The sequence below is a fragment of the Acanthochromis polyacanthus genome, chromosome 2 (genome assembly GCF_021347895.1).
Source record: "Acanthochromis polyacanthus isolate Apoly-LR-REF ecotype Palm Island chromosome 2, KAUST_Apoly_ChrSc, whole genome shotgun sequence".
Lineage (NCBI taxonomy): Eukaryota > Metazoa > Chordata > Actinopteri > Pomacentridae > Acanthochromis > Acanthochromis polyacanthus.
In genome coordinates this window covers 46,321,729-46,335,160 of record NC_067114.1, presented here as the reverse complement: position 1 = coordinate 46,335,160, position 13,432 = coordinate 46,321,729, and the positions used below count along the sequence as shown (strand labels likewise).

The following is a 13,432-nucleotide window of genomic DNA, read 5'->3' as shown; positions in this document are numbered from 1 at the left end:
AAAAAAGTGGGGGAAAAAATGTAAATAATAAAACAGAATATGCAATAGACCGCAGACTGTCATGAGGTAGTAGGTGATTAATCTCTAACTGTTAGATGATGTGTTTTTCTGGATTTTTGTTGATATTATTATAGTTAAAATAGACTCCTGATTAAGAGTCTGATGTCAGAGGGAAACACAGTGTTCTTTATTCTTGTGGTCCAGCCTTTCTGAAGCTGCTGTCTTGTTTCCTCTGTTGCCAGGGCAACCACCTACTACCTGGCCGACCGGCGCTACGACATGCTGCCGGCGGTGCTCAGCTCAGACCTCTGCTCCCTGCTGGGGGGAGTCGACAGGTGGGTTCGTCTCCATGAGGTTCTGCTCGGTCTGAAACACCTGAACTCATCCTGTCCGTTCACTCTCAGGTATGCGATGAGCGTCATGTGGGAGCTGGACGCTCACACTCTGGCCGTCAACAAGGTGTGGTTCGGGCGGACGCTGATCCGGTCCTCCTACCAGCTGCACTACGAGCTGGCCCAGGCGCTGCTCAACGGGGAACCGGCCGACGTACCGGAGCTGGAACAGGTCGGTTCTGAAGAGAAGGACGCCAAGTTAGCAGAACTCACCCAGGCTCTGGAGATGCTGACTCACATAGCCCGTCACCTGAGAGCTCAGAGGGACCGAGGAGGAGCTCTGGAGCTGGAGGGGGTGGAGGTAGGACGGGTCCAGTGTTCACTGTCCTCTGGTTCTGGTTAGTGGTCGTTGCTCCACATGGTCCAGTAGAGATACGAGCCAGATTCTACCATCTTTTACCACCGTTTATTCTTCTGTGGTTCTGTTTAATCAGTGCCATAAGTTGGTAGATATCTTACTGAATCTTCAAGATGTGTTTCTACCATTTTACACCACTGACAAGTTTTGACAAATTTTGGTTCATTTTGGAGAAACTTTTAAGACATTTTGGACTTGTTTTGAATTGTTTCGGACAGGGTTTGGGTTGTTTTGAAGAGGTCTTTGTCATTTGGCACCATTTACTTTCTCTGGTTCTGTTATTGTTGCTTCCTGTGACTCAGTAGCGATACAAGCCATGCAGCTTTCCATGATTTGGTAGATATCTTACTGAAACCTCAAGCTACGTTTACGCCATCTTTTACCACCGTTTCTTCTTCTCTGGTTCTGTTTGGTCGTTAAAGCTTGCCTTGATTCGGTAGGTGTCTCACTGAATCTTCAAGATACATTTCTACTATTTTATACCACCGACAAGTTTTGACAAATTTCTGGGTCATTTTGGAGAAACGTTCAGGACATTTTGGACTTGTTTTGAATCGCTGACGACAGGATTTGAGTCATTTTAAAGAGTTTTTTGTCATTTGGGACAAGTTTCCAGACATTCTGGACAATTTTTGAATCGTTTGACAGGTACAGCAGATCAACACAGGACATTTTCAAGATGCAAAACACATCTGAGTACTGGTAAAAACTGACACCAAATCAGTTTTATGTCTAAAGTCTAAAGATAGACTGCTTAATCGTTACTGCTGTCCATGATTCAGTAGATATCTTGCCAAATCCTCGAAATACGTTTATACCGTCTTTCACCACTGTTTATTCTTCTCTGTTTCTGTTTAATCGATGCCATGATTGGTAGATATCTCACTGAAACCTTGAGATTCCACACAATAAGTTATCTTGGGTGAAGTTAAGATGACCAAGCTGCTGCTAACAATTCTATTGATTGTCAAACAATGTTTTGATTATTTTCTGAATTAATCAACTTTAATCTAAAATGTAGAATCCAGGAATCAAAGCAGCATTTTATATTTCACTGTAAATAATGTGCGTTAGGGTAAAATCAGTGCTCCAGCTATCAATCGTCTTCATTGTTGATTACTTTCTGTATCAATCGATTAGTTGTTTAATCTCTAAAATCTTCTAGACACAATTCCTGATGAGTCGTTTTGGACTTTTTTGTGCCATTTTGTTCGAGTCTCAAGACCTTTTAAATTGTTTTGGGACCGGTTTTGAGTTATTTTGAACAGATGTTGAAGCGTTTTGGGAGGTTTTCTTCATTTTGGACTCATTTTGGGTCAATTTGAAGACGTGTTTGACATTTTGGACAAATTTGAAATCCTTTGGGACAAGTTTCAAGACACTTTGAACCATTTTCTGAGACTAAAATATCACAAAATGGTTAAAAATGTTATCAGTGTTTCATAAACCCAAGATGACAAATCCTTTGTTCACAACCCAAAGATATTCAGTTTACTGTAATTAGAGGAGGACAGAAAACAGAAATTATTCACATCTTAGAAGCTGCAACCAGAGGATTTCTTAATCAAAAAACAACAACTGATTGTTGGATTTTTAAAATAGCTGGCATTTAATTTGATCGTAAACAGCTGATTGGTTGATTATTCATCACAGCTCCGGTTTGATCCTTAGTAATGTGGAGAAGAAACTGAACTTGGAAGCTGTTTCAGCAGAACGTTAATACATCTACATGATTTCAATGATGAGCAACATGTTGAGACGTCTTCTTCGAGTTTATTTTCTTGTATTTTCCTCTCCAGAATGAAGGCGTGAAACAAAAAGAACCCGGTACACTGATGGCTGATTGTATTGACTAATAGAACGGAGGTGTTTTTAAATCCAGGCAGCCGAGCCGAACGTCTTCCTCTCTGGTTTTATCCTACACCAGATCAGAAAGTAATTTCAGTGGGAATATTGGAGTACAGGTTGTATAAACACAGAACCTGCTGACAGTTTTCATTTTCGACGGTTGGCCGGCCATCTGTCAAACCCTCGTACGAGCTCCGCTGTTGTTCATCTATAAGCTGCTCTCTAATAAGACGTCTGTTATCCAGATAGACCGTCGTAACGCAGCGCATGCCATCGACCGGCTACACTGCAGAGTTATTTATGAACGCTGCTGCAGGAAGAGAAGCTCTGTTCCACTGCAGCTGTACCCAGATCAGATCATGAAACAGTGATGGAAACATTGAATGTTTTAAAGTGTTCGTTATGACGGAGCCGGCCTCATTTTGTATTCACCCACCTGTCAACAAATCAACTCTCAATATTCTGTGGATCCTGCCGACCACGTAAATCTTTAAAACGCCCCAAAAATATACAGTTAGATTGGAGGAAAACATGAAGGAGTGTCAGGAATCTGGTGAGGACTACTTTTAGCAGCAGATTAGTGCTGTAGTAAGTGTTGGGAACATGATTTTGACCTCAGAATTAGCTGATTTTTTACCTATGGTAACTTTATTAATGGTCAGAGTTCTACCGTCATACTGTGAATAGTTCCAGAGTTTTAGGTCCTTGAAGATGCAAAATGACCACAAAAAGGGCAAAACTACAACAAACGGATGCAAAATTAGTGCAAAAAATACCAAATTTCTACAAAAAAAAACACAAAAAAGAGGCTAAATCACCGCAAACAGGATCCAAACTATCACAGAAATACACAAAATCAGCACAAAAAGACAGTTGGCCCAAAAAGTGCACAATTACCACAAAAAGGCCAAAACTACCACGAAATGACCCCATATCACCACAGCAATAGTTGACTATACCACAAGAAGACACAAAATCATCACAAACGGGGTCCAAACTACCACAAAAAGACACAAAATCAGCACAAAATGGTGCAAAATTACCTCAAAAAGGCCAAAACTACCACAACATGACCCCAAATCACCACAGAATTAGGTGAATATACCACAAAAAGACAAAAAAAAATGATATCTGATTACCACAAACAGTGGAAAATCACTACAAAAAGATGCAAAATGACCACAAAGAATCACATGGTTCTTCATATCCACTGACTTCATTAATGATCAGAGTTCTACCTTCATCAGGTGAAAATTTGCAGTGTTTTGGGTCCAGATTTTTCACTTTAATGGACTTTTCCAGTCGTTTCTGAGCCTCAGAACTTCATCAGTCCAGCAGACAGAACCATGACGTTTAGGAGGAAAAACATCTGAGTTCTGGTAAAAACTGGGTCATGATGAACACCTCCCCAAAATGTTTCAACATCTGTTCAAAAATAACTCTAAACTTGACCTAAACTTTTTAAAATATGACTAAAATGTCCTAAAACTCGACCAAAGTGATCCAAAAATAGTCCAAAATGACTCAAAATCTCTGCAGAAGGACTAAAACATCGTCCAAAATGATCCTAAAAATGTCATGGTTCTATCTGCTGAACTGATGAGGCTCAGAAATGATGGAAAAAGTCCATTAAAAAGTGATAAATCTGGACCCACCTCTATGGACTTCAAAGTAGAACGTCCCCTGGAGAAAGTTCTAGAGTAGACCTACTGACAGCTGTAGAAAGTTCTAGAGTAGACCTAAAGACAGCTGTAGAAAGTTCTAGAGTAGACCTAAAGACAGCTGTAGAAAGTTCTAGAGTAGACCTACCAACAACTGTAGAAAGTTCTAGACTGTACAGTTGTTGGTAGGTCTACTCTAGAACTTTCTACAGCTGTCGGTAGGTCTACTCTCGAGCTTTCTCCAGTTGTTGGTAGGTCTACTCTAGAACTTTCTCCAGTTGTTGGTAGGTCTACTCTAGAACTTTCCCCAGGGAACGTTCTCCTCTATGGACTTCAAGGGCCTGGAACTCTGGAAATATTCCCAGTCTGAAGGTACAACTCGATTATTGATAAAATTCCTGCAGATGAAGATTCTGAGGAGGTTTTGGTGGAACTGTTCAGATTGGTTCTCAACAGACCCAGATGTGTTTTAACCTTCTTTTCTGCTCTTCAGGTTCGTGCTCAGCTGGACGAGGACAGGAACATCACAGCTCTGGTTCCCCGTCAGCCTCTCGAGGTCCATGAGACGGTGGCAGAGTGTATGATCTACGCCAACCACTGGGTGGCGCGCAAGATCCAGGAAACCTTCCCCTCCCAGGCCCTGCTGAGGCGTCACCCACCTCCACGACAGGAACTGTTCAGACAGCTGGTGGAAACCGCCAAGGCCCAGGGCTTCACCGTGGACACCAGGTGATGCTCTAAGGAGCACAGACTCAAAATGGACTAAAATTGTTGAAAACGAATAGAATTGTCTGTAAAAACTCAAAACTTGACATTTTTAACACATTTTGAGTAATTTTAAACTAGTTTTAAGCCATTTTGCACCATTTTTGGTCAAATTTTGTGTTACTTTATTTAGACTGAGAGGAAAATCAAACCTCCTGAATGAATAAAGAAATGCATCATGGCTCAGAAACAGAACAGAGGAGCAAGTAGATGGAGATCCATTCAGCATGGAGAAACATCTTTCTACTGATGATGAGCAGAGTAGAGAGGAAAAGACTGGAAACATGGAGACAGAGAAACACCGACAGGATCAGGAGAAAAAACAACAGAAGGGAGTCTAATAAAGACTACAAGACAAAATTACCACAAAGAGACACAAAAGGACATAAAATCAAACAAAAATTAGGCAAAAAAAAGACTGAAGAGAAACGAATGACTATGAGACCAAATTACCACAAAGAGACAAATGTGTCCCAAAAAGACACAAAATCAAACAAAAATGAGGCACAAAAGGATCAAAACGATACAAAGTCAGACAAATTGACAAAAGGGAGATGAAGAATGACAAAGGCAAGTCAAAATTACCACAAAGACACAAAACAACACTGAAAATGACTGAAGACGTTTGTAGAGATTGTGAAGATGGTGTCCATGGAGGTAGCAGTGAAAGATGAGACCGGAGCCAAACTAAACTCATAAATCCCCAGACTTTATATGTAAGGTCACATTGCTGATGGATTGATTCTCCTGTTCAGGACCAACAAGGCTCTAGCCGACTCTCTGGACCGGGCCGTGGACCTCCAGGACCCCCTGGTGAACCGGCTGCTCAGGATGATGGCCACCCAGGCCATGTCCCAGGCCATGTACTTCTCTACTGGGGCCCAGCCTCAGGACCAGTACTACCACTACGGTAAACCAGTTATGCATCCATCCGTCCATCCATCCATCCATCCATCGTATCTGTATATATATGGGTATAAATCTGTTGGATCTTTCTTCCATCAGGTCTGGCTCTGGATCGCTACACTCACTTCACCTCACCCATCCGTCGCTATGCCGACATCATCGTTCACCGCCTCCTCACCGCCGCCATCGCCATGGATACAGGGGCGGAGCCTAAAGCACCGGGCAGCAACAAGGAAGTGGAGGAGACGGCTCATCACATCAACAGCAAGAACAGGGTGACTGGTTGCCTTAAATACTCTGAACCATAAAAATCTACATTTACTACATTTTAGAATGTTTTTATCACATACCGGAGGTTTTATCGTGTTTTTATCGGTTTATACGTCCTGTATAAATAAAGTCTGACTGGTTGACCCTCTGTGGTGCGTTTACAGGCGGCTCAGAGAGCCCAGAACTTGTCCATGGCGTTGTTCCAGTGTCTCTACTTTAAAGAAAAAGACCCTCAGACGGACCCTCGCTGTGTGGCCAACGCCGTCATCTACGCCATCAGAGACAACGGAGTCCTGGTCTTCATCCCAGAGTGAGTAGTGATCCCAGAGTGAGTCCTGATCCCATAGCGAATCCTGATCCCACAGCGAGTCGTGATCCCAGAGCGAGTCGTGATCCCAGAGCGAGTCGTGATCCCAGAGCGAGTCGTGATCCCAGAGTGAGTCGTGATCCCAGAGCGAGTCGTGATCCCACAGCGAGTCCTGATCCCAGAGCGAGTCGTGATCCGAGTCGTGATCCCAGAGCGAGTCGTGATCCGAGTCCTGATCCCAGAGCGAGTCGTGATCCGAGTCGTGATCCCACTGCGAGGCGTGATCCCAGAGCGAGTCGTGATCCCACAGCGAGTCGTGATCCCACAGCGAGTCCTGATCCCAGAGCGAGTCGTGATCCGAGTCGTGATCCCACTGCGAGTCGTGATCCGAGGCGTGATCCCAGAGCGAGGCGTGATCCCAGAGCGAGGTGTGATCCCAGAGCGAGTCGTGATCCCAGAGCGAGTCGTGATCCCAGAGCGAGTCGTGATCCCAGAGCGAGTCCTGATCCCAGAGCGAGTCGTGATCCCACAGCGAGTCCTGATCCCAGAGCGAGTCGTGATCCGAGTCGTGATCCCACTGCGAGTCGTGATCCGAGGCGTGATCCCACTGCGAGTCGTGATCCCAGAGCGAGTCGTGATCCCAGAGCGAGTCGTGATCCCAGAGCGAGTCGTGATCCCAGAGCGAGTCGTGATCCCACAGCGAGTCCTGATCCCAGAGCGAGTCCTGATCCCAGAGCGAGTCCTGATCCCAGAGCGAGTCCTGATCCCAGAGCGAGTCCTGATCCGAGGCGTGATCCCAGAGCGAGTCCTGATCCCACAGCGAGTCGTGATCCCACAGCGAGTCCTGATCCCAGAGCGAGTCGTGATCCGAGTCGTGATCCCACTGCGAGTCGTGATCCCAGAGCGAGTCGTGATCCCACAGCGAGTCGTGATCCCAGAGCGAGTCGTGATCCCAGAGCGAGTCGTGATCCCAGAGCGAGTCGTGATCCCAGAGCGAGTCCTGATCCCAGAGCGAGTCCTGATCCCAGAGCGAGTCCTGATCCCAGAGCGAGTCGTGATCCGAGGCGTGATCCCAGAGCGAGTCCTGATCCCAGAGCGAGTCGTGATCCCACAGCGAGTCCTGATCCCAGAGCGAGTCGTGATCCGAGTCGTAATCCCACTGCGAGTCGTGATCCGAGGCGTGATCCCAGAGCGAGTCGTGATCCCAGAGCGAGTCGTGATCCCAGAGCGAGTCGTGATCCCACAGCGAGTCGTGATCCCAGAGCGAGTCCTGATCCCAGAGCGAGTCCTGATCCCAGAGCGAGTCCTGATCCGAGGCGTGATCCCAGAGCGAGTCGTGATCCCACAGCAAGTCCTGATCCCAGAGCGAGTCGTGATCCGAGTCGTGATCCCAGAGCGAGTCGTGATCCCAGAGCGAGTCCTGATCCGAGAGCGAGTCCTGATCCGAGAGCGAGTCGTGATCCCAGAGCGAGTCGTGATCCCAGAGCGAGTCGTGATCCCAGAGCGAGTCGTGATCCCACAGCGAGTCGTGATCCGAGGCGTGATCCCAGAGCGAGTCCTGATCCGAGGCGTGATCCCAGAGCGAGTCGTGATCCGAGAGCGAGTCGTGATCCGAGAGCGAGTCCTGATCCGAGAGCGAGTCCTGATCCGAGAGCGAGTCGTGATCCCAGAGCGAGTCGTGATCCCACAGCGAGTCGTGATCCGAGGCGTGATCCCAGAGCGAGTCCTGATCCGAGGCGTGATCCCAGAGCGAGTCGTGATCCCAGAGCGAGTCGTGATCCCAGGGCGAGTCGTGATCCCACGGCGAGTCGTGATCCCACGGCGAGTCGTGATCCCAGGGCGAGTCGTGATCCGAGTCGTGATCCCAGAGCGAGTCGTGATCCGAGTCGTGATCCCAGAGCGAGTCCTGATCCCAGAGCGAGTCCTGATCCGAGTCGTGATCCCAGAGCGAGTCGTGATCCCAGAGCGAGTCCTGATCCGAGTCGTGATCCCACAGCGAGTCGTGATCCCAGAGCGAGTCCTGATCCGAGTCGTGATCCCAGAGCGAGTCGTGATCCCAGAGTGAATACTGATTCTGTCTGATTTGACTCATTTAACTGCATTTATTTGTGTTTTTCTGCTCAGTTTATGCCTCAGTTAGTGTGAGCATAAACTGATTTGTGGTGTTGGTGTCTTTGAAGGACAGATTTTACTCTGTTTGGTGGAACGATACGTCATTTAATTAAAACCACTAATTCTGTACCTGAGCTAATTAAATAAGTTGAACAGTCTCAGGTTTAGTCCTTTAACCTGCCAATAACTAAATGTTAACTCACAACATATAACTGGACAGGCCTCTCTGAATTCTACTGTGGAAATACAAGAAAACTGGAAAAAAACATTCATTGAATGTGTTTTAATCTGTGATAAACTGTGAGCAAAGAACAGAACAGAACCGTCCAGCTTTATTATAAGTAGATAATACTAAATGTGTCGTCTGAAGGCCCCGCTGTAGTTTAGAGCTGACTAAAGACGCCTCCAGACAGCTCAGGTGTGCTTCCTGTTCAGGTACGGGGTGAAGGGTCCGGTCTACCTGAGGAACAAGGAGGGTCAGGTGGTGTCGGTGGGTCCAGACGGAGGCTGTGATTGGCAGAGCGGCTCCGTACGACGGCACCTCGACCGGATCAGCACCGAGTCGGTCGGCGGCAGCGCCACCTTCAGGCTGTTCGAACACGTCACAGTGAGTCCATAAACACTGAAAGAAAATCAGAGCATAAGCATCCTTTGTGTCTTCTTTGTGTCTTTTTATGTTATTTAGGCATTTTTTTTGTCATTTTTGTGTTATTTTGGTAATATTTCGAGTCAAATTTGGCATCTTTTGTGTCATTTTTTTAGCGATTTAGGCATCCTTTTGTCATTTTGTGTTATTTAGTTATTTGAGAACACTTTTGTCTAATTTTTGTGGCTTTTTGCGTCATTTTTGTGTAATAATTGTGTTTTTGTGTTATTTGAGCATTGTTTTGTCTCTTCTTAGCCATTTAAGCATCTTTTTGTATCTTTGTTGTGTTATTTAAACATTATTTGGCCTTTCTGTTTTATTTTTTGTCATTTTTCGTCATTTTAGTGTCTTTTTGTGAAAACAGGTTGTTTTAATGGAGAAAATGAGGAACAGAAATTTATGACGGTAAAAAAGCTGCGACTAAACGATGTCAGACAGGAATGCTGTCAGAAAACTGCTAATAATGTATTTATTTTACCGATCGATCAGCTAAACAATAAAACTTCCAAACTTCATGTATTACACATGATACTGTATTGAAGTGCTTTTAGGTCTGACACTGATTCATACTGAAGAAAAACACTTCAACTTGTGGCCAAATCAAAGTGAAACTAAAGTTACTGACTGAATATTCTCTGTTTTAGAAAACTAATGAACTGATAAATGCTCTAATCAGTGTTCTGTCAGCTGCAGTTTAAATGGACCAAACATAAAAACACACTTATACAATTTCTGCATCACCAACTAATTACATGTGGAGTTCCCATGGCAACATCATTCAGTGATTCTAGTAACATACAGATCAACAGGTTTATGGATAAGACATTTTCCTTCAGCTGAGAATCCGTATCGCTCATTAAAAATCATCAGGAAACGATTTGGTTAAACGGAGGTGCTTCTTACAGCTGATTTACATCTAACCTCTGAACAGAACCTGCTCTAGATTAGCTCCTCAGCATCAGTTACCGTGGAGATCTAGCTCCACAGAATCAGTTACCATGGAGATCTAGCTCCTCAGCATCAGTTACCATGGAGATCTAGCTCCTCAGCATCAGTTACCGTGGAGATCTAGCTCCTCAGCATCAGTTACTGTGGAGATCTAGCTCCTCAGCATCAGTTACTGTGGAGACCTGGCTCCTCAGCATCAGTTACCGTGGAGATCTAGCTCCACAGAATCAGTTACCATGGAGATCTAGCTCCTCAGCATCAGTTACCATGGAGATCTAGCTCCTCAGCATCAGTTACCATGGAGATCTAGCTCCTCAGCATCAGTTACCATGGAGATCTAGCTCCTCAGCATCAGTTACCATGGAGATCTAGCTCCTCAGCATCAGTTACCGTGGAGATCTAGCTCCTCAGCATCAGTTACCGTGGAGATCTAGCTCCTCAGCATCAGTTACCGTGGAGATCTGGCTCCTCAGCATCAGTTACCGTGGAGATCTAGCTCCACAGAATCAGTTACCATGGAGATCTAGCTCCTCAGCATCAGTTACCGTGGAGATCTAGCTCCACAGAATCAGTTTCCATGGAGATCTAGCTCCTCAGCATCAGTTACCATGGAGATCTAGCTCCTCAGCATCAGTTACCATGGAGATCTAGCTCCTCAGCATCAGTTACCGTGGAGATCAAGCTCCACAGCATCAGTTACCGTGGAGATCTAGCTCCACAGCATCAGTTACCGTGGAGATCTAGCTCCACAGCATCAGTTACCGTGGAGATCAAGCTCCACAGCATCAGTTACCGTGGAGATCTAGCTCCACAGCATCAGTTACCGTGGAGATCTAGCTCCACAGCATCAGTTACCGTGGAGATCTAGCTCCTCAGCATCAGTTACCGTGGAGAGTCTTAGCCTTGATATTTATATTAGTCAGGGAAAGTATTTTGTATAATCTATGTCAGATTTTATGTCTTATGTTTAAATTCCTGACATTAATCCACATCATAAATACCACCGTAGGGTTTTAACCTCAGTATTTACAGCTATAATTAGTAACAGTGATCATGTTCTTATTTTACTGGAACACACTTTGGTGCAACAGCTGCTGATTTAAATGTATAAAATGAAGTCAGATTTCCTGATGTAGTTAAACACCACCTGAATCCTCGTTGATGAATCAGAACATTTCTACGTCTTCCTCCTCAGGTCCGGATCTCGGTCCAGTCCTCCAGCTGCCACGCCGACTCTCTGAACCTGGAGCTGATCAGGAACCGGCCTCACGGCGGCCCCGAGGCCCAGCGAGGCCCCTCTCAGGGCCGGGGCCAGCTGGTCCAGGAGGTGGTCCAGGAGGCGGTCCGGCTGGTCCAGGAGGCCCAGCAGAGGGAGGCCCGGCCCAGACTGTCCAAGGAGGAGAAGGAGTTCAGTCAGACCCGGACCCCCAACCTGTACTCTCTGCTGGAGGAGGTGAGGGAGCTGGCTCTGAGGGACCTGGACCTGGACCTGGACCGGCCCCATCCGGTCTGTGCCACCACGGCTTAGAGAACACGGGAAGGTCACGTATGACCGCCGGGAACGACTCAGGTCAGAACAATGAACATACACTGGAATGACTCAGAACCAGCAGGAGACGTGGTTCTCTTTCAGATGGTTTCATTCTAACGCTCCAGAATCACATTAAACACGTCTTTTTTTAGATTTTACTGAATTTACTTCCTTTAGTTCTAGTTGGAGCCGAAATATTCAGGATCACAGAACCAGAACTTCCTGCATTTTGGTGGATTTTTATCAACTCTGAATTATGAATTTAAAGCCCAAACTTCTGTTCAAATCATCAAACGTTACAGCGCCCCCTGGTGTTTTAAACTGAATGTATTTCTGTAACTAGCCCAGCTGTTTCTGCTTGATTCTGGCCTCTAATGTGTAAATTATGGATAAAATTCTGCTTTTTTGGACCCTCTCAAAGTGTGTAAATGAAGACTGTAGATATTTTTATTGTACATTTAAAAAAGCAGTGTTTGGATGCTGATTAATCTGTGGTTCTTTGATTAAAAACTTTGAGAGTCACAGTTTTCTGGATGTTCCTTCACTCAGACTGCAGTTCATGTTGAGGCAGAGAGCACTATGGGGGTTCAGTTAGTAAAGGGGCATCATGACACAGACTCCAGTGGTGATTAATGACCGTCACATTATCCTCATGTCATCCTGTGGGTCAAACTGACTCAGTTTAAAGTTTGAAAATGTGGGGGAAAAAATATATTGTTACAGTGAAAACTTCCACATTTTCAACATTTTTGGGAAATTTTTGAACTTTTTTGGTGGGAAAAAAAGTTTAAAAACTTTCGCAAAAAAATCAAACAAAATCCAGTGAAATTCGCTGAATTTTGGTTCTTGAAGTAAATATTAGTTTTACTTCTCCATCTTCTCTGCATCAACTTTGCGCTCTCATGTCCCAGGGGAAAACCGCAGTACATCCGGTGGAGTGACACGTCAAAATAAGAGCGGTAATTTCACAATAAAACTCTATATTAAAATGCATTGAAACACGCTTGAAAGGCAGAACAAAGTATTTTCCAAAGTTACAGGGAGCCACAACAGAGGGCTGAAAGAGCCACAGGTTGCCGACCCGTTATAGTATGTCGAAAAAAAATGCTATTTTTTCAGCTTGTAAAAACATGCCGTATGATGAAATAATATAAAATAGGCCGTGAAAAACACTGTAGAGCTGTTCTCTATGAAAAAAAAATAGTACACAGGCTGTACGCCACTGAAAAAAGGTTGAGAATCAATGTGCTATACTATGACGTGTTTACAGCGACATGTTATACCGTGATGTTTTTAGACATGTTATACTGTGATGTTTTTTTAGACATGTTATACCGTGATGTTTTTTAGACATGTTATACTGTGATGTTTTTTTAGACATGTTATACTGTGTTTTAGACGACATGTTATACCGTGATGTTTTTTAGACATGTTATACCGTGATGTTTTTTAGACATGTTATACTGTGATGTTTTTTTAGACATGTTATACTGTGTTTTAGACGACATGTTATACCGTGATGTTTTTAGACATGTTATACTGTGATGTTTTTTTAGACATGTTATACCGTGATGTTTTTTAGACATGTTATACTGTGATGTTTTTTTAGACATGTTATACTGTGTTTTAGACGACATGTTATACCATGTTTTTTAGACATGTTATACTGTGTTTTAGACGACATGTTA

General features: G+C 44.7%; 1 protein-coding gene across 1 annotated transcript in view; it reads left to right on the top strand.

Annotated features, from left to right (window-relative positions):
- dis3l (DIS3 like exosome 3'-5' exoribonuclease) overlaps positions 1-12,266 on the top strand; it is a 48,024-nt gene extending 35,758 nt beyond the window's left edge. Inside the window, exons 11-18 of the mRNA XM_022208745.2 lie at positions 243-335; positions 405-693; positions 4,753-4,988; positions 5,780-5,934; positions 6,030-6,205; positions 6,365-6,510; positions 9,055-9,226; positions 11,409-12,266. Coding sequence (XP_022064437.2) covers positions 243-335; positions 405-693; positions 4,753-4,988; positions 5,780-5,934; positions 6,030-6,205; positions 6,365-6,510; positions 9,055-9,226; positions 11,409-11,741 — 1,600 coding nt within the window. The 3' untranslated portion in view covers positions 11,742-12,266. The remainder of the gene's footprint in view (positions 1-242; positions 336-404; positions 694-4,752; positions 4,989-5,779; positions 5,935-6,029; positions 6,206-6,364; positions 6,511-9,054; positions 9,227-11,408) is intronic.
- Positions 12,267-13,432: the final 1,166 nt, after the last annotated feature.